Genomic DNA, 26,623 nt, shown 5'->3' with positions numbered 1-26,623 from the left:
TTTATACATCTTCTCCCAAAGCGCAGCTATAGCTTCATGCTAAAAATAGCTCCTTACAGCCTGAAGGTTGTTCTCCTCATCTCTGCACCTACATACTGACATTGTGCCCCAGCGAACGTGAGCGGTTTCACAGGGCTCTGCAACATGCACCATCCAGCTGACAAACTACTAAGTCCAGCTATGGAGAAATGTCATCAGTTGTGTCTGATTTGATAATGGGAAAACACTGAAGCAGCGGAAGCAGCTGAGTTTTAAAAATCAGCCTCTCCTGGTTCTGTTCCGGTATCTTCCTGGCATTTGAAATCTCTTTAGCCTGGCACAAGACTCCTTTTTCTGCTAGGTTATTAAATTAGCCCCAGCAGGCCTGCTGCACGGCAGGGTGATCTGCGCAGCGCCGCTCTTACCCCCAGCCTTCCCCAAAGCACCAGCAAAGCTCCTGCAGCCTTGGCCACGCTGGTGTGGGGCACCCCCCCACATCTGGCTTCGCACTCAGGCTGTGCCCTCGCAGCCGGGGAGGGATTTCCAACTGTCCTCAGATCCGAGACGGCTTTGTTTTTAACTTCAGCAGTGGCAGAATTAATTTGAAGTTGAAGGCTTTTGAAAAATCCTGCCCTTGGTTGGTTCCCAACCCCCTCGGCCTCACCCTGGGTGGTCTTTGGAGATGCTCTGTGTTTGTCTGGCTAAGGGTGAATGGCGAGGGAGGATGTACTGCCAGAAGCACCGACGGGGGGTAACACTCAACTGGGCTACGAATCCATAACGAGCATTGCCAGGTGACTCAAGGAAGTAGCAAAATGGAAAACATCTCATGAAAAGGCATGAATTATTGATTCAGCAGAAAGAAAACTGCTGGAACAATCCTACTCCTGCACGCTTCAATCAGGATTACCATCAGAGAAAATATTAAATAAACATCAAGGAGCTCTGTGCAGGAAGCCTGGAAAAGTGCTACCAGCTCTTCCATGAGCCCTGTTTTGGAGGAAACTGGGGGTAAAAAAAAAAACAAACAACCAACAACGGGAAGGTGGCAAATCCACAATAAACATTCAACTTGGCTGAATAGGCAAAGCAGGCTTACGCGTGTTGCTGAACAAGCACAGCGTTGGCCCAGACCCAGGTGCCTTTCTGAACCAGAACGGACAGGCAGGATCTCAAGTCCTGCGGCTGACCATCTCCCGAGGCCGAGGGGACCAGCCCCTTTAGGCTCTCCTCTGCCCAGCGTAACTAATTTTGAAGAGCTATCATGATAGTGGTTTTTTTTTTGCTCCAAATGAGTTTTGCAGCACCACTCGCCACTTTCTTATATCATTTATCAGACAGGTGATGGGAAGGGTGCAGTCAGCACTTAGAATCCATTTTGAACCATTCCCTGAAGAAGCTTCAGAAAGATCTGAGTCCTCAGCAGCACCTGAGAGCAGGGAAGGAGGGAGGGAGGCCGCGCAGCTGGAAGCACTACATTCACTTTCCCTGCACTCTGCTAAATTGAGCACGGTTCCAACCCGACCACTTACATTAGGTTAAAGGCCACAGATCTCCAACGCTGCGCTTGCAAAAGGGCACAGCAACCTGAAAATCACTATTCCCGTAAATGTATTTTAACACCCCGTTATCACCAGCATCGCTTAAGATTTATTGGAAATGAAAGCAATTCCCGAGCACACACGGCTTTTATTGTGTCCGCTCGTTTGCTCTCAGGCACATTACTGTGCTGTAGATCTGTGTGCCTTGCCCTCCCGCAGATGCTGCCCCCCCACCCCCGCAGAGGACGTGGCCGCACAGCCTGCGAGGCAGCTCCCAACCGCTGCAGTTTCCAGCCTGAAATGCAGGTGCAAAGGAAAGGTAAGCGGCCAAGCTCGCGGGCCTGGGAAGCGGGAAGGAGCAACGGCAGTCACCAGGGCCAAGAGAGCGCCCAGGTCAGTTACGTGCCCCTGGACCTCCTGGCGAGATATTCAAGAACAATTTAAGGGACAGAGTCAGACTGATTTTCCTAAATTGCTCAGCATCAAATATTTTTTGAAGGATGCAAAGCTTCCTCCCTTCTTTTGGGAGCACCTAGCACAACCGAGAGCGTAGTGGCCCAACAACCGAGAGCAAGAGAAGACGAAAAGGAGCACTTGGCTGAACGCACACATGGCTCCTGCCTGTGACCCCTGGTACACTCTGCAGGCTTGTCCAAGGCAAGAGAATACCCACGGCAAGTGGAAACTCCATTAAATGAGTCATTCGCTGAAGCATCAGAAACACAAAGCTAACCAAAAACCCATGATACAGCACTACATTTATAACTAGAGAAGCCCTTTGGCTAATCACATTACTGTAATGATGCTCCAGACTTTGCAGAGCAGCCTGCAAGGAACACGTAGGCACTGATCTCTGGAAGAATCTCTTTGCCCTTACGTGCCGTAGTCGTATCTGATCACCCCTAGCCTAAGGAAGAGTTACCAGACAAAAACCTCCGGCTGTGTGAGCTGGAGTTCAGGTAAAACACATCACCCGGCTCAGGAACAGCCTCCTTTGAAATTGAGATTACAAGCCTACGAAAGCTTGAGATGAATTGCTCTTTGGGGACGCCGTTCTGCAGCGTGCCATACGGCATCAGCAACGACCGCTGCCTTTGCGCAGGACACCTCAGCGCACCGAGCGCCGCGATCAATGCCTGTTGACTTCGGCTACTCACCCGATTAGCATCGCTCGGATTTAACTGCCAGTTGCGTGGGGAGAGTAGTCCCGACTAATTGAGATGGGACAGAGCTAGTCCGTTCACACCCCATGTTATGCTACCTATTTTACACACGGTAAAGCTTTTGCGGCTACACCCGGTTTGAAAAATCAGCCCTAAGTGACAGGATGGCTGGGACGAAAGAAAACCCGGTAGCGAAGTGTGAGGCCATGACTCATTTGAGCTTTTCTGCTATGGGTAGAGCAGGTGCCTTTATGAGATATCACCACTGTCCTCACCTGATGATAGAGCCTGCCGAGTTTGCAGCAGGGAAGCCCCCACATGCTTATGGCAAAAGGAAAAAGAAAAGAAAACTGTTATTCGGGTCTAACGCCATTGCACAGATGCAGTAGATAGCTAACAACCCCTGGCTCATCCTCACAATAACAATATTACTAAAACAAAATCAGACTGAAAGGGCCACCCACTGACTTCACCTAAGGAAGCTATTAACAGATACTAATTTCATATGCTGCCTTCCTCCAGCCACGCAGGATCCGATGTGCCAGCCTGAATTCCCCTTCCCATTAGCAGCATTAGTTGCTATCATCAGTGGAACTGAGTGACCAAAGCAAATGCCACTGGCATGAGAAATTGAGAACGCTATCAATCTGGCAAATATCAAAGACAGACAGGTTCCAGGCTTTTGTGTAAAAGCCCAGGAAGGCAGCATTTGGCAGTCCCGCTCCGGGAAAGCAAAGCTACCAGGGCTATCCCATCCAGTGGTGAAAATGTTCCACCCCTCCTCTTCTCCTTTATGCTCTTCATCATATTACAGGTGTCCCACCACTTCCTCAAGCCACACGTTTTCAAGCTGAAGACCCCTAGATTACATTTAGCGTCTCCAACAGAGTCCACTCCAACCTGCTCTTTTTCACTCTACTTTTTCCAAGTTCACTATATTCAACAACCTCCAGCGTTGCACTACTAAAAATAGCCAGTGCTTGATGTGGGGACGACAAGAGGAGCGGAACCCATGTGAAGGTTAGGGTACGATTTGGCTGCAGGCTCCTACTCTTGCTTAGCTCACAGTGCAGCAAAACTCAAACCCACTAAATGCAGCTTTTTCCCCCTCAAAGTACAGCAAAACCTGAGCATTTAAAATAAAGACTGACCACGCAGATGACCATCACAAGCCTAACTGCACACACACTGCTTTGTGTAACTGAAGGTAGGCTTAAGGGTCCCTGATCACAGCGGAAAGGGACGCAGTTCCCCAAATTCGTACTGCATCAAACCGAGCGCAACGCAGGGGATGCGCCAGCCTGGCAGGCTGCACCAGGCTGCCCGAGAGCACCAACAAAGGCGCGGGGGAAGAAACCCCTCCGCAGGTACGGGGCGGGGGGAGACCAGGCGAGGGCTGCATTATTTAACAGAGGCCCTTTCAAAATCCCCTCTTTTCTGTTCAGCCTGCGCAGGGGTACGCGCGCTCACCTCGTCACAGCATCGCGTTTCATCATGGGGCTCCCACACTTAAGCACAGACACGCAGAGTACTTAAGAGAGGTTAATTTCCCCAGGAATTTGAATCTGCCTCTGCCTCTCTGGTTTTCTCTGTCTGTTCACTTACACATTTTAAGATTACCTTCCCATAAATTATCCCATCAACCTCAAGGGACACCTTCAACGCTCTGCGTTGTGCCTATGCACAGAACCCCATCGCCCAGGAATGCTTTCGAGGTGCGCTGGTGATACACTGCAGGGAGAAACGATGCGAGCAAAACTGCTCTCTGCATCAAGAAAAAAGGCCAAAATAAATGAAATTCCAGTTAACTGAACTTCCTAGAAACTTTTCCTTTCCTTCAGAAAGGTGGCAGTGATCCGTACTGGAGGACAGAAATTGTCGTTTGAGCTCCGTGGAGGGAAAGTAGGTCATCCAGGCTGACAGACCTCAAAATAAGGCATGTCTGCTCCTGGCTGTGGAGGTGAGTGGACGTTCAAACAGGCAAAGCAGTGAATCACTCCCACCATTAATCACTGGACTTCATTCCAAACAGTGGGATCCCATCAGCGCCCGCCCCATCCATCCATCCGTCCCCCAGGAAAGGCAGGAGGGTTTCTCTCAACAAGGCCAACTTCTTTTTTAACTTTAGAGCTGGCTTTGGCACAGCCTCCCTGTTGATATGGAAACACGGGTTTGAATAAACAGTGCACACACCACAACAAATAAGAAGGGTTTTGTGCCTCTCTCTGACTGACCATATTCATTCAGAGCTGGTTCTTGTCCCATATACAAGCCCTTTGAAAGCGGAGATAACGCCAGGTCAGTAAACTCCCCTTGTATCAACATACACTCATTTTCTATATGCTATTGCATCAGCTCAGTAATAACAGGTCCCTGAAAAAACAGATATTTTTTTTTTAACGTCCCCTTTATTTTACATCTAGAGCATTAAAGAATTCCTGGCGATTCAGCCATTCGGAGCTGCCAAGGACATTTTAACAGAGCTTGACCAAAGGATTTCTCACGAGAGGAGGGACAGAAGTGGGAACAGCAGCGGGAACTTCACCCAGCTTCCTATGTTCCACTTGCACTATGGCAACACAGGAGCTGACAAAGGCTGTAGTTGACTCTTCTCAATCACTTCTGTTCAAAGATAGCACTGAAAAAATGATTTTGTACATTTTCAAATGAAGACTAGGTGAATCAAGAGCTAATTTACAATGCCGGCTCTAACACCATAAATGACAAACTGTCCCCGGGGCACTGCAAAGGGGATTGCAACCTTGTCCTCCCCACAGGGCTGCTCAAACAGCGAAGGGATGTGTCTGCAGGCACGCTGCGGCTGGAGACATCTTCCATGGGACGGGCAGAGTGAAACTCCAAGGTACGCTGCCAAAGGAGAGCTCAGCCCAAACACGGCTTAAGCAATACTAAGTATAAGCAAAGCCACTAATATTTTCACAGATTAATCATGTGTGGATGCTTTTATAAACATTTTCCTGAGGCACTTGTGACTCCAATAACTGCAACTACAAGCCAGCATGTGGCAGTGTAGCCTGAAACTGGCTAGAAAGCTGAAAACCTCACAGAAAATCCTATCTTGATGTGCACTGAAAATAAGAAAGAAGGGAAAAGTAAGACTAGCAAAATGCCCGGGCAGCACCGGGCAAGCCGCCGCTGTTACCGGCACCAGCAGGGGAACGGACGGCGAAGAGCTGGGCGATGAGGAGCACGAAGCCAACCTTCCAGGTGTAGGCATAAACCACACGTAGAAGTTTCGCTGGTGTAGCCACATCAGTCGGCTGTGTGGAAAACCCCCCAATCTCTTGGCATACATAGCTCATACCAGCAAAAGGATCATTTCCCACCAGCGCAGATCACCCAGTTAGGTGGTTCCAGCTGGGATAGGCCATGGGTCTGCCACACGGGCTTGCCAGCACAGCCTAATAGCACTGGTGATCCCTTTGTCCTGCAGACAAGCCTTTAATAAAAAGAAAATGAGACAGGAGCGCGGGATGCCACCAGAAATGAAGAGTGAGGTTTGGGATGCCCCTGCACAGGCCCTCTCCCGGACCCCGGCAGACCGACCTGCTGCGGCCGCCCAGCGCTTTTCTTCCATCCCCCTCTTGTGGGCACCGTCTTTGACAAAAAGCTACCTGTAAGCTGGCAGGAGCTCAGACAAGAGCAATCCAAACAAGCAAGTGGCCAAGAGACAGAAATATAACAGAAAAGCTTATTTGCATTAAATATATAGACGGTGGATAACTTGGCTAAGAAGCACCTAAACCAACATCCAGCTGAACAATCTACCTGTACGTACATGTGTACGTGCCCCTCACCTTCCCCAGGTTTGCTGGACAGCCCACCAGAAGCACCTGGTTTTTCTAGACCTCTCTCTGCTGTGGACCACATTAGGGTAAACCACAAGGTTGTCTGTTGTAACAGCTCAAGGAACCTTTCATTAGGTCTTTCAGTGTGGTGATATTCAATATAGTGTCAGAGAAAAACCTGAGCAAACAGCTTGACCTTCAAGACCTGGAGGAATTGTCCTGCCATGCGAAGTCCTGGTCCTTCAGACACCGCTCTGGTACCACTGTCGTATCTGGCGATAGAGAGCTCGGAGCCCAGGACAGAGTAGGAAGCCTAGATGCTGATTTATTAATTGAAAAACAGAAAAGAAAAAGAAATTGTCCCAAAGTGCCGCTGCCTCTGCTTGCCTATCTAGCTGCAAATGACCGGTGCATTAACTGCAGCCAGCACCTCATAAAATCAGACAAATGAAGGCATATCACTTCTCCCCACTGCCACCTCAGAAGCGGTGTCCTGCCAACACAAATACAATGAAAGGGGACACACCGCTTCTTCCCTAATTATCCTTATAAATTGCCAAAACGTCAAACAAGCCCACAGCAAAAACATGATAAAACAGCAAAACCGAGATTCGGTGGCCTTTATTGAAGCCATTTATCACCAGAGCGGTTTGAGTCAGGGCCCTGGCATCTTCTGCAAGACGCTCACGATGCTCAACCAGCCTCTTTTGCAATCTCAGTGTAACACAGCCCAGTGAATCAAGCCGTCGTTCTCATGGCAGAGAGGAGGCGGCTCATGCAAATTACCCGACTTCAATATTCATAAATAATACACTCTTAACCAGGCATCGCTGTTTGGGTGCTCAGCACTGCTGACAGATACGAGAGTGGCAGGAGGAATGAATCAAAAGCCTTTTGTTTAGCTACAGGGCAAGCTTCCCACACAGGCTGGAGGCGGAAAGGGAAGACTTCCTTTGGAGCTCCCCTTTTTGTTTTCCAGTTCTTACACCTCCTGCAAGACAGCGTCTTTACTGAGCGTGGCAGCGAGAAGGGGAAGAAAGCTTTTATTCCCGTCTTCGCTTCTTCCCCCACAAACCTTCGCCTCTTGTAGACATCATTAAAAATCCTGTTATGGCTTTTAATCCCACGAGCTCTGCTGGGAACCCGACGGGCAGAAAGCTTTGGAACGCTTTGGTGAGCCAATGCCCCCAAATAACAGCGTAAGAGTAAATCAGGGCTGAACGTCTCTTGGAGAAAATACACATATCTCTGCTCAACCAGAAATTCTGGCTGGCTGCTGCCTGCGGATGCTCTCTACCACCTGTTCTAAGCAGGCGAATGCTGTACCGGCAGCACGGCTGCTTCGGCAAAGCTTTGGTGTCCGCACGCTGTGTTGCCACTGACTGTAACCGACTGCGCTACCAAAATAAACAATAAAACACTGTCCCGATCATTTCCCTTTCCACAGACCACCAGTCGTGACAACCAGCCTACCAAGAGCAGCCGCTACCTGCGGTCGAGGCGGGGGGCACTGCGGTTTGTCTGTCGCAGGCACACGACATCCCAATCAATGTTATCGATGCAACTTTTGTGACGAATAATCTGCAGCTAAAGATTTTCTGCAAACTCTCCCTTTTGGTAATTGGCCCTTCCTCTTGTTTCAGCTTTACGATCATTTGCTTTCCATAAATTAAAGGGGCAAAAGAGTAACATGACAACTTTAATTTAGCAGAAATCCCAGCCTTACAAGTAACCCAGGACTTTATTACTTTCAGATTTCCACATCATTTTATGATTTCACCCAGCCTTATTCTGATGGCAAAATTAGTTCATCCAGTCTCAAATATAAGGAGGAGAATTACACAAAGCCAACGAACATGTTCTAACTCCACCATTTTCCATGAAGCAGTCTCTCCTTTGCTAAAGCTGCTAATCTGACTGCTTATCACATGTCCGTAAACACTTTATGTCATAGGGGGAAAAAAGAGAATAAAGAAACAGACGTTAAAGTTATGGCAAGATTTGTTTGGGGTTTTCCTAGTGGATCGCAGTACACTGAAATTGTTTTCAGAGGACAAAATGACAGGAGAAATTAGCGCAATGATCTTAAAATTATCAAAGAACAAGTCCCAGCCCTTGTGTGGCCATCCCATCACGCAGGGCAGGCAGCAGATCCAGATCTAAGTTATATATAAAAATATATATATTAAAAAAATACACATATAAAAATGCTGTCATAAAATTGCTAGCGCCAGGACCGGTCATCCGTAGAGAGCCAGGCCAGTGGAGAACCTTTTGGGAAACCCCCATCCGTGAGCGCAGCCTGCGTGTCGCTGCTCCTTCCTTGCCTTTCAGCCAGCGAGCCTCTTCCCCTTCCCCTTCCCCTCGAGCTGACGGCTCTTTGCCCCGGCAGCGAGGGAGCGGGCAGCACTTTTTTGGCTGGTCCTTTGGAAAGAGCTGGAGCGTCCTCTGTCCTTCCCTGACTCCAGCCTGTTCCAAGAGGGATCCTAAGTTCATTTTCTTTGTGAAAGAGCTTAATAGTTACCCAGTAAGAAGATTAACTCTAAAAAGTGTATTAAGAAGGCAAAGAGTATGAGAAAAACTCTTTGAGGTTCAACACTGGGAAGTTTTCAAAAAACAAAAGCCAGATGAAAGTAAATCCCTTCTGTAAGGGCAGAGGAACCAACCTCACAACAGGGAAATACAGGGAAATCTGAGTGTTCTCTCTGATTTTAACAAAACCATATCTCTCGTCATTCCCACTGGCTGTACTCATGTCAGCGTGCCTTGGGACCACTGCGAATATTGCCCCTTACCCTCAGCGCTGTCTGTCTTCTCAATCATCTTTGCAGTCTGCGAGAAAGGCGCTGAGCTGAACGGGACACCTAACCAGGTTCAGCATCTGTGTAGTGAAGCGAAGCCCGGCTCCTCGTTACACACAGGTTTCAGTCACGGGAAAGCTGAGGGTCCTTGTCTTCTCTCACTCCTCTGGATCACCCAACTCTTCCTCTGTCCCGGAGAGGCCAACCCAATCGCCGCCACCTCCATCGCGCATATGCCTTTCAACACCGGCATCTTTCCCCATTTCTCTGCCAAGTGGGACAAGCAGGCCCTCGCACACCTCAGGGAGGGCATCCTCCGGGAGAATTCTCCGACAGATCTTCAGGGATGCCCCGTGCCCTCTAGCACGCCCCGCTGCCATGCCCTTGGCTAGAACCCACGCAATTTTAACACCTCTCCGCCCTGCAGTGGCAGAAGCGCCCACCTCACCCACAGATGTATGAAAGCATAAATGCATCTGCCCTAGCTTAAGCCTCTTCACAGAGCTGTCTATGCCAGCAGGGCTTCTTCTCCAGCTAGTGAGGCAATTGTCCGAGAGGCACCCAGCCTCTGCAATTCCAGCTCTCTGCAGGGACTGAAAAATAAGCTCAGGAGACCAGGCTTGACAACAGGCACCTCAAAGAAGTGCCTATGTTTGGAGGGATCAGTCTGGGCTTTTGCCTTTGTCACTGAGGTGCCAGCTACTTACTGCCCCTTAACTGGATTATCTAAAAAAAACAACCACCACCCAAGCCACCTGAAAGCAGCCTGGCCCAGGTGACCACGCTCAAGCACCGCTGCCAATAACAGGCCGGCTCCAAGAGGAGGGAGAAGGGGCCAAGTGCATTAGATAACTCACCAACACATGCCACTCTTCTGCACAGAGCCCTCCCCCACCCATAGTGTCCTCTTCTGACCTTCTCCAGGCTTGTTTTGTTGCCTCTAACCTTGAAGGCTATCTTTGGAAAACCTCAGCATGCCAAGAGATCTGCTCCTGGTTTGGCTCCACAGAGAATGATCCCGAACAAAGAATTATCAGGGTCGTAAAATGGGAGACACCAGTTTTCAGCTTGGACCTTACAACAGCAAGGGGAAGGGAGCGGGGAAGCCACAGGTGGATGCCCAGGACCTGCCTGCTTTTCCAGAAGCAGGCGAGGGAACTGTTGCTAAGCACAGACAGAGCATCTCAGAATGGAGAAAGTTAAATATCACTAGGGTGGGAAGCTGGTAGTTGGGTAAGAAGACTTTCCCAGGTAGGGTGAAGGTACTGGAAGGCATTGCTGCTTCAAAACGTTACAGCTGCTTCCAGCTAGATGAGCGTACAGGGCAAGAGCCGTCCTACGGCACGGTCCAGTGTCCCTCTCCACGCTGTCGTGTGGGTGACAACCACAAACCCCACCCCACCAACCTAAGAAAGGGAGGGCTTGAGGTCACACTGCAGCTACAAAGCACTGGCCCCCAACGCTGCTCCATGAAGGGAAAGGGCTAGAAGACTTTACCCTTTTATTTCTTTTTGTTTCTGACTCTGAGGAGCACAGTTCACAGTTTGAAGAGAGAGCTCTGCTCCAAATTTACTTGGGTGTCTTTCTGCTCAGGAAACACGTACTGAAACGCAGACTAAAGGAGTATGCTGGCTATAGTAGCGCTACACTGTTAATGGCACCATTCCAATTCGCATTAAAGGTTGCAGAACCGAAAATTAAGGATGTAGGTAGGCAAGAAAGTTATTGAAGGTATACAGAAGTTTGTTCAAAGCCCTTCCTCCTTTGAAACACAGGCACACCCCTCTCTTTGCAAAAATAGCGATCGATGAAAGAGCTTAGGTCCCGGTCCTGCTCCAAGCAACTGTTATAAACCGACTTCAGCCTGTTGCAGTTCTCATACACACACAAATAAATTAAAATTGGAATTGCCTCTTTCTCCAGCAAACTCATACCTCTCTATATGGCCTCATTAACTGTCAAGCTTCCAGATGGGATACCAAAATAATGAAAGCCAGCCACTCTGCTGTCAAGGCATGAAAATCTGTTCTCTTTCCAGCTCCTGTTGTCATAACACGATGGATTGTTCCCTTGCCTCCTGTACGGCATGCTAGGTTCTGCTCAAGAAAGTTGCCAGGCACAACCACGGTTTCACAAACTTTATCAAGACAGGAGTTTCAGTCAATCAGTAACGAAAACTGAGATCTAAGGTGATTTCTCAGGCCAGCTTCGAAAAGCATAGAGTACAAGGGTTCCATTGTGCAAAGTTCATCAGCAGGACACGGGCTAATTAGCTAAGCGGCTTTTTGGAACTAGTTAGTTTTCAAGTAACGGTTTTCACTACAAACAGTAAGGCATTATCTACACTGGAAGTTAAAAACATTGGAGTGCACTTCCAAACTGGATTTATTAACAGATTTCTCTGTTAGCAATATTGAAACATCTATTTTTATAGCCAATTCTACACAAAAATCTATTATCTGTGTGCGTCCAGAGACACTTCAGCAGGAGCGGCAACTGAGGCTCTTTGCACTACCGAGATCTACGAAGCCCGCTGCAACATTCAGACCTAGTTTTCTGCTAGTCCATCTACAAGACCCCAATTATAATGTGATTAAAAATATAAAACATAGCAGTCTTTCCAATTAAAAAAAAAAAAAAGCTATTTTACAGTCCTACTCCTTCCCGAGGTGTGGCTGCATCTATTTAAGGAAACAGATATTTTGCAAATACATAGATGTACGCTACATCTATGACACTGAGATCAATGCAAAACATGTTGCCCCCTTCTCTTTCCATGAAAGTATATTTATTTGTATAAATATTTTTTTTTCATTTTTTAAAATATTTAATTGCTCTGAACTCACTTTTCTACATTGATTACGTTGCTGTGTCCCTTTAAGGCAGAGTTGCACTTCGAGAAGATTGCAACCAGCCATCATTTGAAGTACTAGAGTCATTCTTAGCTGGCCAACATTACTGGCTACCCAAATAATTTTCCAAAGTAACTCTCATTTGCATTCAGAATAACCACGGGACTAGAGAACGCTGAAAGACATGAAAAAAAAAAAAACAACAAAGATTCTCCGAAAGAAACGGTCACGCTTTGAGAATAACCCACTTTTTGAACCAGGACAAAGGTTTTTTGAAATTTGCACAGAGACCTTATTCAGACCCCAGTTTTCTAAGAGTTGAAATAAACTCACTCTTACCCCTCAGACTCTTCAGCTCTCCGAAAGGACGAGAACAGACACAAAGACAGCCCATATGATATACTGCAAACATTACCCTAATCTAAGAAATTGGTCAAATTCATGGAGACGTGGCACTGAAGGCCAGTTGTAACTTTATTACTCAACTCCACGGTCCTTCCACGGTTACCTGTCAGCGCAGGTGCCTTTCTATAGCGGTGCACAGTCACACAGGCTGAGCTAGCATCTGCTATTCCACCAGCTGCTGTAGTAGGGACACATTTCCCTGAATGCTCCCCATCTGCCCCATGGATTTACCCACAGCCCTTGTGAACACGCGTGGAGTGCTGCAGGACCGTAGCTCCCGTGCAGACCCTTGCTGTAACCCCTGAAGACCCTCTTCTCAGCAGGAAGAGGATCTGAAATACATCAATATCTGGATGTCTTCCCTCCTTTCTCATGGGCATCCGTGAGACACCATGTACATGGCGTCACTTGCTTCGGGCCTTGCAAGAATTTAACCTGCTGTTTTCAAGGGCTGGTGCTTAAAAAGTGGAGGATCCATTCACAGGTCTTGGAAATATTCTACTTACCTTGTTTACCCTCTTCTTCTGCTTCAGTTTTGTGGTACAGAGGCTCTTTCCCTACCATCCAGCTCCTAACCATACACATCAGCAAGCAAAGTCTGAATCTGAAGCTTACCTGATCTTTCTCAGGCTTGTCAGAGATGTCATTCAGACTGGTGGAAGTCAGGTTTCTGTGAGTCATGCCTGGGCTGCCTGTAAGAACAACGTCAACACCAGTTAAAGCACCTGTTTCAATCCAGGCAGAAGGACACAGAGGCTCAGGCTACAGCAACACCCTTCCTTGCACAAAGGAGGTTCATGTGGGGAGTTTAAGACCCTGACAGGCTGCTTTCTGTGACTTTACGTGGCACATGGGATATTAAGATGCTAACGCTACATCGTCTCTGACCCACAGTGATCCCATGACTCTTAGGACAGCAAAAGAGTCTAAGGACTTCCCATAACTCCTGCCTGTGGGGGAAAAAGCAAAGCAGCAACCGGCTGCTGACACTGATGCTGCTGGGTCATGCAGGACCCAGTCACAAACCTGTCCCTCAACAGGGCTGGGACCCTTGCGGTCATTCCGACCTGCAAACCCCTCGCCTAAGCTCTCCTACATAAGTGGCATCTGCCCTACACTCCTCAGCATCCCAGCCTTCGGTACGCAGCTCAGGCAGCGAGGGAGGTTGGTGGCTCTTGGTCCTTCGAAAGAGCCAATAATAAAAATCTACCTTTCTTCATGTAAGCTCATGAACCTTAAGCGCTTTACTCATTAAAACAACGTGTGCACCACGTTGATTGGCCAAAAGCCACCAATTCCTGACACCAGATACCCCAGAGAGATGGAGAAAACCTCCAGAGACAAAGAGCTGAAGCAGTTCACCTCCATTTCTTTTTCCAAGACCAACCACTCGCCTGTAAACCTGACGTGCTGGCACTTGAACGCTGCGGAACAGCTAGCAAGGAGAGGCTTGCTCCCTTACGGACTACTTACCCTGCTTATTCTTGCGTTCTCAGAGACCACCAGAACATATGGAAATAGTTCTACAGAACTTGGGAAAAAGCCCCATGATTTCAGAATTCAGTTCTACAATCCCACTAAAAGCATTTGGAGTTAAAACTGGAAAGGGCTGTAATTGTAAAAGAAAAAAGATAATTTAATCTATATCTATCTATATAAAAAAAGACTCTGGATGGATACTGTATCATAAACTACAGCGGTCAGTATGCATTTTTTTAATTATTCTGAAATTTTCCCATCCCGTCTCACGCACGCTTGCAGAAACCAGAAGCATAGCAACAGAAGCTGTTATCAGAGAGTTTCTGACTAGGAACCTAACTGGAAAGACAGAATATACTGAAAAAGAAATGGTACTGAGGCATTTCCCAACTTAGGCTATGTTTTGAGACAATATTGATTAGAATTATGCTTCAATATTCATACCAAAATGGATGTTCAAGCTTTCAGTGTTCATCCGCTCCCAGTGCAAACAAGCTCTAGAATAAAACAGCATACTGGGCAAAAAAAGAGGGGAAAAAAAAAAAAAAGGAAGAGAAAGATCTGGACTCCCAGAGCTGGGCCTCCTTTACCACATATTCAACGTACGTGGAGACAGACTCTTTCTTATGAGCCACCTGGAATCTCAAGATAGCTGCTGTTTGTTATCGCCACATCCAGCAACCTCAACGTAGCAAAAGCCAAGCACAAGCAGAGAGATCCAGTATTACAAAAGGGGGATCCCCAGTTTTTCCTCTTCCTGCTGTTGTTGCGAGCCAGGTTTAAGACCCCACCTGTCTCTTCAAAGGTTTTACAAATATATTTGCTCATAGAGTGAGAAATGCCACTTGGAAGACTGGTTTAAGCTACATATATTTATATTACTAACCCATTCTCCTAATTAATTATTAGTAAGCCAGACTTAGAGATGTCCACAAATTTTGACTGAATGCTTGATATGAATCTGTAGGTAGGAGATAAACACGTAAACAGAACAGGAGGAAAGCGATCAAACTTGCTCATGCATGATGTGTCTGTTAGATGGCTAGACATTACTTTGTTCCTAACACCTTCTGGATACGCGTATTTAATAAATAATTCTATTCAGTAAAAAGCAAAGCTGGACAAAAAAGCCTGCAACTAAACCCAGGTTATTGTAATCCTGAAGCCCATTATTGAAAGCCAGGGCTCCTTTTTCTTGTATGGTGCAATTAATTATCTTCTAAAGGTTGCACAGACGTTGCCAATTCTGGGAAATCTTTGATGAGTATATAATGTACCCATAAATTAAAATGAAAGATTGAAGCTCCATGCAGAGATGCACGCAGCTGCTTTGCAAATCTGAGCCAATGATACCAAACAAGGGATCCAAGAAGCACTTTCTTTAAAATGCAAAGCTTGTTCACGCCGATAGTCGGTGTCACGCAGCTCAGTGACTCCAAGCGAAGTTTCTGTCCGTTTCTATCACCTGACTGCTACCGAGGGAGAGAAATTAAAGGAGAAAGTCTTCGGCAGAGTTAAACAGATCTGGAGAAATTCAAAGACCCGTGGAGATGGGAATACAGGTGGGCTGCTGTCAGAGCTGGGTACCCCACACTGCCCACCTGCCCAAGGCCAGGTTCGGGAGAGCTGCTCTTCTGCTGTGGATGGTGAGACAGCATTGCAGAGATGGATTTCCTCTCGTCCTCTTCCTCCTGGCATGGCTAACAGACTCCAACTGAGAAGGAACTAAGCATGGCTTCCAAAAAGCTTTGAGCAAGGGTACAAAATACTAATGATTTTATTTTATGTAGTTGTTTAATGCTCTTTCAATGCTTTTTCTTCAGAAGAGCTGCACTATGTAGCTGTAGAGAAAGGCATCTGCTGAAGGTATCCCTGCAGACCGCTTTGGTGGTTTTCCAAATTTCTAGGTCCAGTTCTGGCATAAACAGACTAAAATCAGGGCCCACAGCTTTCTGAGCTGGTGTTTTTCCAGATTACAACATTTGTTTGCTTTGTTTATTAGATGTCCAGGGCTGAATGTTTCTTAGGAGATAATTACCCTTCTTTCTGGAGGAAGCGGCTAATGACTTGATCGCCTCTTGCTAGCAGCGTTTTTCTCCCAACACGATCAACATAACCACATCAAATGCAGAGCAGCTCTTCTCAAGGCATCTCATATTTATTCCCTACCTGGGCAGACCCATGTGCCAAAACACCTGACTGCCTTTTCCAGTTCTACCCCTTGATTTAATAAATACCACACTTCCCTACAAACATGACCTTGGACTATACTCTAAAGCCATCGCAGCTACAGCAGCACTAGCACTGCACGGCTCGACAAGGGCAAGCGCACGGAGCCTAGACGTGAGGGACGTCGGACACAGCCCCGCACAAGGAGCAGGAACCTCCAGGCAGAGGGCTCTTGGGCAACTCCTCCTGTCACAGAGCGCTTCGGACGAGGAATGTCGCCCTCCTGCCCTCAAATCCCTCGCTGGCAATTCAGCGCCGCTCTCATATTTTCTCTAAGGAAACTGCTTGTGAGAGAGCCGTCCTGTTCCAGTCAGTGACAGAGCTCCTACCGGGAAGGAGGAGCTGAGCCCAAGAGGAACGCGAGCCTGCACCTGCGCTCATTTCTGAGTTATCCCCACAAAGAGCTGTGAGCACGTTAGCCATGGCTCCAACTTCTTGGCACAACACACAGACCTTATTCACTCCCTTTTTCCGTCATCAGACTGGCCTTGCATGAAGAGATCTGAGCACCAAAACTTTACAACGCACTCTTTGTTCTTTGGAGGTAGAAAGCGTCTCATAATCCCAATTTAAACAGGGCTCTCACAGGTAAGACGATTCCTATCTCCATCTCCTTGCAAGAAACCTTACACTTAATGCTGACAGCCTAAACCTCTCGAGCACGTAATATGACTGCTCTCCAGTGAAGTCTGGTGTCTGTGCATATCATCTTTTGAAGATGCCTTACCAGGTCCTCAAGTTCAGACTAGTCCCACTCATTACTGACTTTGATGATCTCCAGGACACAGGCTGGAAACCACAAGCTTCACCTTTAACCAGCTTTGCTGACCTAAGGAACTTGACAGTATCCCAGCCTCCATTTGGAAGTTTTCCCCAAAACCCTGAATTTACCTTGACTGCCAAGCAAAGTCACTAACAGAAAAATGCTGCTAGAAATGCAAGACTCGACACGTACAACGTTGGCTTAAAAGCCATTTGGCTTTGTGGACACTGTGGCCCAAATCTGTACACCCTAAATCCCTTCTGACTCAGGTTCCTAATGGTTGTGCACCTTTGAAGACCCACAGCCAGGAAGGACATGTCCAGTACTCATTTTTTTACATTTTTATAGCAAGCCTGCTCGTAAGAGTAATCATACAGCAGATCCAACTGTTTTGGGGTTACAGTGACACGAGGCCATCTCAGTCTCTGGGGTAAGCCTTGCAATACCACTTCTGAGAAAGACCTGAAAGAGGGGAAAAACCCACTGTTAAAAACTAGGGAGTCCTCAGGCAAGCAGCTTCTCTGAATCGAGAGGAAATACGGGAGCAGAAGGAAGCAACAAGCCTCTCAGTCTCCAGGCTCTCAGAGCCCTGAACAAAGCAGCAGAGTAAAATGATTCTGCTGCCGAGACCTCAGCCAAAGCCCTCGGCACACGATGTTCACCCTCATGCAGTTTGCTAAGGCTAATTTCCTGATTCAGGCCTAATTTACATTTCCGTCTCTCTGGCAAAGGCGATGCGAGCCTCTCCTTGGCTGTGCTCAGTTAAGTCCTGGTGCAAGAAGGAAGGAAGGCAGTCCAAACTCCCCATGTTATTATCTCATTCTACTAAGAGGCTTGTCAGTCATCTTTCACGGGGAATAGCCCGAAATCCAGATTTCTGTAGATCGCTACGGCCTACAAAGAAGGTCTCTGTGCCATCAGCGCAAGGAGCTGTGCCTTCCTAGGGGAACAGCTCGCTCCTGTGTGAACAGCAAGGCTCCTCGTGAGTAATGCTTTACAAAGGATAACCAGAGAGAAGCAGGGCCTGAGAAAAGTCCAGCTCATCACTGAGAGATAACGCCGGCGGGGCCTGCTAGCTGTGTGACAAAGGGAGCCCATTTTTTGTATTTAATTTACATGGAAATTAAAATATTTAAGCTTGTTGCAGTTATAATATTGCACTGGTGGTGAAATTAATGAAGCCCTTTCAACAGCCAAAGGATACTTCAGTAGACGCCAGAAATGTCACTAGATGGCTTAGGAGGGAGGCCACCGCCAGAAGGGGCGTGCAGGCCGACCTACCTATTTCATCCCAGGTGAAGAAAAAAAGAAAAACAGAGTGAAATAGAGCAGCGGGAGGAGATCGTGGGGCTAACACAGGCACCCAGAGCAGCAGCCATTCCTCAAGCAACGCTTTGCAGCCTTCCCACTGTTAATGCAGCAGCAAGCGTTAGGAGACCGGCTGGTGCGAGCCACCCGTTCCTCTTCCTCTCGTCTCCCCCAGCCCGCCCGCCCTCACCCCTTCTGCCCGTGACTTACTGAGCCATCCCACGCTGGGGCTGCGCTGCACTCGCATTTCATCATCCAGCGTGCGGGTTGCTAGGCAGGGCACGGAGCTCTCGAGCGGGCTGCGTGCTTGTGCGGCGCAAGCAGGAGACAGTAGCAGCAGCAGCAAAGAGGAGGAAGAGAGCAAAGTTGAAAAGTCAAAGGGAAAAACAAAAAATGCAAGAAAGAGACGCTCAAGCAATTGCACAAGCAAGCCTGGAAGGAGGCGGAGTGTTGGGACAGTCGCAGTTACACACAAGTGTGCCTTCCCGCATAGTTCGGTGACCAAAGTGATAAGCCTACTTGTTGGGAGCACACCACCTCCTCCGTAGCTCCACCCTTCAGCTGGCAGGTCTGGAGCCAGTTTTCCATCCCTGGTGCCTAAAATTCAGGCATCTTAGAAGCGGATTTCCAGGAACTGAGTAAGGCAGCTGCAGCACTAGCGCTGAGCAGTCCCAAGCTGTGCCGTGGTCAGTAAGAACAGCAGACACACAGCGCATCTGAAAAATGATCAGGTCACGTCCCTGTAGGAGCCAACTTTGAGCATCCTGACCACGTACGCACCCAGGCACACCAATTTGGGCTTGGAAATACGCGCCCTAGCCTGCAATGCTTCAAAGAATGCAAACAGCTCAATACATTGGTGGGGTTTTTCCAAGCATTCCTTGAGAAATATCTCATTCCTGACTTAAACGTCTCTCCTCCTGCGCTGGTATTATCGGGCTGACACCATCACTGAACTCTCTTAAGGGACTGAGGATGCAGTTTGTATGCAAAACACGTAACTGAATAAAGCTGAACTCTAACATAGGATAAAAACTTTAGAGGAGAAAAGTTTTCGGCTGTTGCTAGCTACCCTCTCAGCGCATCAGCCAACGCATTGCAGGCAGCCAAAGTGTTATTTTAACTCAACTGTTTCCAAACTACGCTGTCGGCAGAACAAAAATAAATAACGTTTATGAGGGGTTTGGGCAGCACAGGCACCATCCGCATGGTGACGGGTTATTTATGGTGGTTAAATGCTCACACTTACACACATCACAGTTCTCTACAGCCTCTGCCAGCTCGGTTTTAGCAGGATCCGACCGCTTCTCTTCAACGCTTTTGCCAAAGGGCTTTTGCCAAAGGCTCTCACAGGTGTTAAATTACACAAAATGCTGGCGGGCAGGAAGCTTTTAACCAAAAATGTCAAAAATGCATAGCAAATGTCACCACCAAAGCACGGGTAAACACTGATCAGACAATCCTCAGGCACCTGCATAAGGAAGGGTGACCGCGGTTCTCATTTTATACAGTGGCAAACCTGAATTACAACCCAAAGGTGTGCCGGCTGGGCAAGGACTGCTGGAGAGCTGCTAACGTATACGTACGTTATTTATAGCAGGGCTTCGCGTCAAGTGCTGTACCCAGGGCCAGGAAAGGCCACAAAGAACCCTTAGAAAGCCAGTCCAAGAAACAAGGCGCCCAAAAAGACCTGTGAAAACACACTGCAGGAGTTCAACTGAAATGTAAAATTGAAACGTCCTCGTGGAACACTTCATAGAGCTCAACCTTCTGCCAATAAAAGAAACGAAAAGGGTGGTGTCTTTGGAAGGTAACTTTGAGTAATTACTTGGTACAGCTTTGCCTGCTCGGCTTTTTGATACTCATCTTTTTCCTGCTGAATGGACAGCAAAGGAGTGCTTTGATTTATCCTCCTCCGTCTGTTGCCACACAAGAAATTACCATCTTTTGCTCCGTTTCTTTCCCAAGAGCAAAAAGACCTCTGAGAAAACATCCTCCCACACGCATGACCCAAATATCAATCTTTACAACACAGCAATGAATAAAAGGCACTCAGCGCACACCTTTGCCGCTCCAAAGTTCCTTGTTTCTGCCCATCTGATTGCTGCTTAGTCTTATCTTCTAGAAGAGCAGTGAAATGAAAGAAGGGGTCGGAGGATGACTCTGCTAGCCAGGGAACCATTGGCCCAGGGGATATTTCCAGATTTCAGATTTAACAAATACCCTTGAAGAATTCTGTCATTATTTAATTTGGATTTTAAGCCCAACTGCCCTGAATTTTTTTTAAAAAAGGCAGGGAAATCATGGGCAGAATCCATGGTAATGACATCACGCTGAAGTGCCTCCTAAATAAATGTTTTTGAAAGTACTTTAATACATGTAGGTACGTATCAACATCATCGGTTCCAAACCAATTGTGATTGCCCAGTAAGAGCCAGTAAGTTGCATGACACCTTTACACCTACAGCAGGGTCTGGTTCAGCTTCAGTAGAGATCGTTTCATTAACAACCCTTAATGAACACACAATAACCGCGTCCGTTAAATGAGCGGCGTGCTTCGTAATTCACATCAGCGCGCTTTATGGGGAAACTAGCGATGAGAAGTTCCCCCCTTTTAACAACGGCAGTAAAGGCCAGTCGAGCAGAAAGCCGAGCCGCTTCCCAGCCCTACCAGCCCGTAACCCTACTGCGCGGAGGGGAGCACCAAGTGAGGCGCAGAGGGGCTGTCGTTCTCACGAACCTGGCGGCAACGTGAATATTGGATGGAAGTTTCGCTGGTGCTGAAATGAAAAGGTAGACGCTGAAAGGAAACACCTACCCGGAAAGAAACTCTCGGGGAAATTTATGAGCGCTTGGGGCTGATGGCACTTTCATTACTGTGATTAGCCACGTTGAGAGACAGCTGCACTCCTGTGGGCCGCATTAAATTTTTATGTCTAAAGGACAAGTTCTGCCTTTAGAAACACGTGAGAGGCACTCAGTGCATGCCAGGGGGCATGGTATGACTTGATCAAATATATTCTCGTGTTACTGTTATTTATTATTTACAGTTTAATGAAAAAGTAACAACTATTCATGAATTATCTCCCTTTGTATCTAAGCCTCTCCCTCCTTAAGTCTCAAAGCACTTGAACTGTCATGGAACATAATGTATTACATATTCTCATGAAACATAAACATCCCAGGTGGGGAAACAGAGGCAAAACAATATGAAATGAGTGGTTGAAGGTCAGCCAGCAGGCTAAGCAGAGCCAGGGAAGAATTTCTTGAGAATCAGTCCAACTGAGACAGTTGGCCCCTTTGAACAAGAAAAAGAAATGAATGAAAAACAAAGTCACCTCGGATCCCAATAAAGGATGCCCTCGGCCATGAAAATAAGCAGGGGCTGGAGCGAGAACTTAAGACGAATGCCCTTTGTCAGCGTCACCCTTCCCAGGATAAGCACGCGATTATTTTCTCCTTAACCAGCCTGAAAGCCTAGCTCCGGCACAGCGAAGAGACAGGGCTTAGCATCTAAGGTACAGCTAAATAATACACTGAGCATGATTCACCTTCAAACCCCTCCACTAAGTTTTAATTTGTCTTTAACACTCTGAGGGTTTGATGGCTCCTCAAGGAAGGACGTTAACTGCAGAAAGGACGAATCTGACATTCACCAGCTGCTGACAAAAAGCGGAGGCTGTTGCAGGCATAGGGTGCAGTAAAAACAGATGCAATGCAGAGGTGGAAGGTGGATGCATGCTGTAAACGGAGACCATTTTAACCCCTTCAGCTAAGACTCTTGTTGTGTCCCTCCACGTTAGCATATCCCTCGGCGTCGCAGTGCCTACCTGCAGGAGCGGGGTTTGGGGCAGGAGCCGAGAACCGCGGGCACGGCCCACCCCACGCGGGAGGTGACCGAAGCACCCAAGCGCCGCGCGCTGAAGTCATGTCTGCCTTATGTTTTGCCTCCCATACAGCATGGCTACAGTCCAGGATCCTTCTCCTCAAAGCAAACCTGTTCATCTTTTCAAAGGTCCAAAAGGAGCTGTAGTCACAGAGGTGGCAGCTGATATCTATAGACACCACCACAAATAATGCTTATGCGTTTTACCTGCAACGGCCGTGAGATGTGTGAGATGCCTCTCACACAAACAGCGGGGAGGACACAACGGAAAGCCCCAGAGCAGGTACTGGAAAGAACGTAATGTCTTAATGCCAACTGAAAACAAACACGGGTTACCCGCCGGGTGCCCAAGCCTGGCACGACTGAGGCATCCTCCGGGCATCTGATTTAAGTGCCTGGCTGATTTTAGGGCAAGAAGCTGAGGCACCTACAAATTTTATGCCTGACACTAATGGAAAATGAGCAGTGGACCTTGAGGAGCTACGGTTTAGCTAGAGCTCCTGAACACCACCCCTCTTGGATCTGGCCCTCCTCAGGCGCTCCCACCTGTGTATACTACCCAGTCAGCACAGTGTCTGCCCAAGGCTTGTGGGAATTTGCAGGCCAAAAGCAAAGCTTGGTGATGCCCAGAAGAACCCTTCCCCTCACTGCAGTGCGCTCTGGAAGAGGATCCCCTGTCTTGGGCTTGCACCAACCACCTCAGCTGGCCATGCTGAGCTCCTTCCCCACAACTGGAATTTATTTATAACGCTCTCCAGAGCATCGTCCCTCTCTTTGCTCCATTGGACTCCTGCAGGGATATTCACCGAAAAGCTGCGCGCCCAGGACGTTCCCTTGATTCATGTCATTGCGCCTTTGTGTTAATCACTTAGGCACTGCATTAGCAAGGCACTCGTACGTGACAAGATGCACCATCGAGAGCAATAAATATTCTTCGCATGCACATACACACCTGTTGCAAAAGCAAAGGATGATAAAAAGTAGGAAATACTGATAAAGTAAGAGAAAAGGTTAGGGAGAAATATTAGGGTGAGTTTTTGAAGCAGAACACAGAAAACTAAGAGGCCTTAAATGTAGCAAGAAGAAAATAATTCCTTCGCTTGCTTTCATTTCTGGGTATTTTAAAATGGCAGCTTCTAGACAAATTTCCAGACTGCAAGAGGAGGCAGTTGACAGAACTCCAAGACATGAAAATAGGCTTAAAACTCCTCTTTTCTGATCACCACTAGTAGGAGGGCTGCGAATCTCAATGTACGGACAAGTACAGAGCCGCTGCCAAGGCCTCTATAGCTGTCTGCATCCAGGCGCACACACACTTCTACGGACACCACTATAGACACGGCACTATCTATCGTGCCATATTGTGAGAGAGAGACACATTCACAACATACACCACAAAACAATTTTAGGACGAATAAAGCAAGGTGGAAATCAGCTTTACCCACACTGGACAATGATTGTATGGCAATAAAATGCAAGCTAGATGTTACTACCACGTAGTTTTTGATTAAGAGTGTCATCGACACCATCCCTTACAGAAATCAAACACGCGTGAAAGCTTTGTCTCTGCCCAAACGCTTCGGATGATCGGCCTTTTAGTTCAGGCACGGCTGGAGTTTTTTTGTAAATCTCTCTTTCCTGTGATGGTTCCCACGCCATCTCCTACGCACCAGCCGCAAGAGCATCGCCCTGCCTTTCCCTGCGCCTCCTGCACCCTGCTGCCTGCCTGCTGCCTCCCCTCCTCTCCCACTCAGTCCAGTGAAGATACGGTTAGAGCGATGTGCCACGGCCAGAGCAGCCTTCAGAGCCCACCACTGACGCGGTTATCAGTACGGGTCTCGCTACACTAATCGTGGGTTAGAAAAGCATTGTCAAGGCAACGCAGTTAGTTTTTGGCGGGCAAGTTTGGTGGGTTGCTTTAAAAGGGAAGGCTATAGCCAGTTAGCCTCTGCATTACCATTATCGGGGTTGGTAAACATCCTACTTGCACTGGAGACGGTCTTTCCAATGTCAGCCAGAGAGCGCAGGTTGGACTTCTTGGTCTGGTGCCGGTGCTTCCTGAGCAGCGTGTAGGTGACTTTGTCCTTCAGTTCTGATTTCAAAAGCCCCGTCTCGATCTGATTGTCAACGATCATTTCTGTGGAACGCAAAGAAAGGGGTGAGGGAGAGGAGGGGACGATTAATCACAAAGCACAAAACGCAGCTGCATCAAGGGAAAGCAGGGGGAGAGGCAGATCATTTTCACCCTACCATTTTGAAGGCTTTCCTTCCCATCTCAAAACCACCAGATTTCACCATTTTTTAAAAATTTGGAATCTCTTTTAGACATTTCTTTCGAAACAGAACGTAAGCATTTCCACCCAGCAAAACCCATCAGCCACCAACACACACCTATTGCCCTGAGACTCCCTTCTGTTGTGTACATACGCGCCACTGAGCCTGTTCCAACTCAACACGTACCCAGGACGAGACGCTCTTAGCTCAGAAAGGGAATCTGCTCTGACCCTCTATTTCAGTGAAGAAGCTACAACTACATTGCGATTTCCAGTATGCTCCCAAAAAGAACATGGTAAAACTTCTATTGGATTCAACAAGGCCTGAGTTCACCTCGCAGGCCCCCAGTAAAACCTAATCTAATGATAGGAAAAAGTCCCGGAGATGGGTAACTAATTAAATCACTCGCTCTCAGAACTGCAGTAAGATGACGGCAGCTACTCAAGGCAGAGCCTGCTCCAGTTGTCACAGGATCTAACACGTGGCCTTGCCTTTAACTGAATCTCCGGGAAAAAAGGCTCCCGGCCCACTGCAAAGACACTTCCCATTCTCTCCTTTCTCTTCCCCTATCCCAGAAGGGGAAAAAAAAGGCAGCCAGATTTATTAAGAATCTCTATTGTGCATTGAATCTCACATTAAGTTGTTCCCTTGATTACTTCAGTTAACGTGCTGTCCCCCAAGGGAAAGTGGCAGCTCTTATTTGTCTACCAGTAACTTTTATTTGTGCTAATAATAAGAGTTATGGGAAAGTGGAGGCAGAACATGCATCACATTTGCTAATTCAGTGAGTCAGAAAGTCACCTTCTATATGCTGCCCAAGAATTAATGCCTCTTCAAATCACCAGGGCAAAAAGGCTGGTTCTTCCACCCCGGCTCAGAAAAGGATGGTTACAGGCACGTAGAGGTACGGTTACACAAAATGTTTGGCAAAAGGTTGATTTTTGTCAAGTGCCATTTCTCTACACGTTTCTGTTGCTCATATTTTTTGCTAGTGAGTTTTGGAATACTTCCTTCAGAACAACATGTCTGCCTTCATCAACTCTATCCTTCTCTGTTTGGCAAGCATTTCTTCCCTTCCATGTTTCTGATATGAGACAGAGAGAGCTCTAAGTTTTCCTTTCCTGCATGTCACTGCTAGACACCAGCCAAGTGATCGTGATTAAATAATTCTGGAAACCAAGACTGCAGGCTTCTTGGACAGCCCCGTCTATCTGATTAGGGATCTGGGCCAGCACAAGTACCCCAACTCAGGACAGTGTTACAGTGACAGCAGCCACTGATTTGTCATTTAATCTCCCAGGACTTAGATTTAATTTGGGTGCTGAAGAAGGATATTGAAGGTGACATCTCAAAGCGACTTCAAAAAGAAATTTAATGTTTGAGAGTTAAAGTTTTGTACCACTGACATCAGCTGCTGTCTTCTGAAGCACATTCAGCTTCAGCATAAAACTTCAGAGGTTTGGTTGGTTTTGGTTTTGGTTTTTTTTTAAAAAACTTTGCGAAGCCGTGCATTTGGATGCACAGACACAGAAATAAAGGAGGATAAATGCCACCATAAGCACCTACAAAACTAAGCTTAAAACTCTGTAGATAACTTCAGAGTCAGCTTTTGTAATTCCAAGTCTTACAAACTAGTGCAACACCTCATATTTGATAATTTCACGCCAGGACAATTTTGAGCCTGCTTCCTGAGATGATAGCTCAAAGCACAGAGTTTTGGGGGGTGTGGGGGTGTATTTATTTTTGCTCTTCTGCACCTCTTCACACAATGGCTTCTGAACTCAGCATTTTGGGTAAATGCACCTCCAGTGGATGGCTCACTTTTAAAATTTATTTTCCTATGTCTTCTCCCACGTCATCGGGAACACGGTATAGCTCTCGGCAATGTCACTACGTGTCATCCCAGGCCATGGCTGTTTTGACTGCAAAAAAAATTGCCATCCCATTCCACAGAGTGAAGCATCAGCTGGTGCTGCGGCTGCTCTTCGCTCTCCTCTGCCGGAGGGGAGCCCCCCATCCTACACAGAGCCTCGCCTGCCGTCAGTGGCCCACGCTGGGACCTCGGCCAGAACCAGGCTGTGGTATAAGCACGTGGGCCAACGCTCTGCACGAAGCAGTACTTGCCAGGTGCCTC

General features: G+C 47.5%; 1 protein-coding gene across 9 annotated transcripts in view; it reads right to left on the bottom strand.

Moving 5' to 3' along the window:
• Positions 1–26,623, bottom strand: part of SLC4A4 (solute carrier family 4 member 4) — a 231,685-nt gene that overhangs the window by 64,623 nt on the left and 140,439 nt on the right. For 7 of the 9 annotated variants that reach the window (XM_064450722.1, XM_064450721.1, XM_064450714.1 and 4 more), the window contains 2 exons: positions 24,173–24,352; positions 13,166–13,242 (listed from right to left, as the gene is read on the bottom strand). In XM_064450722.1, coding sequence (XP_064306792.1) covers positions 13,166–13,242; positions 24,173–24,352 — 257 coding nt within the window. The remainder of the gene's footprint in view (positions 1–13,165; positions 13,243–24,172; positions 24,353–26,623) is intronic. The other 2 variants (XM_064450723.1, XM_064450720.1) reach the window with 1 other exon arrangement.

The sequence above is a fragment of the Phalacrocorax carbo genome, chromosome 4 (assembly GCF_963921805.1).
Source record: "Phalacrocorax carbo chromosome 4, bPhaCar2.1, whole genome shotgun sequence".
NCBI lineage: Eukaryota > Metazoa > Chordata > Aves > Suliformes > Phalacrocoracidae > Phalacrocorax > Phalacrocorax carbo.
Note: the sequence above shows the minus strand (reverse complement) of the source record. Positions and strands in the feature narration are given on the sequence as shown.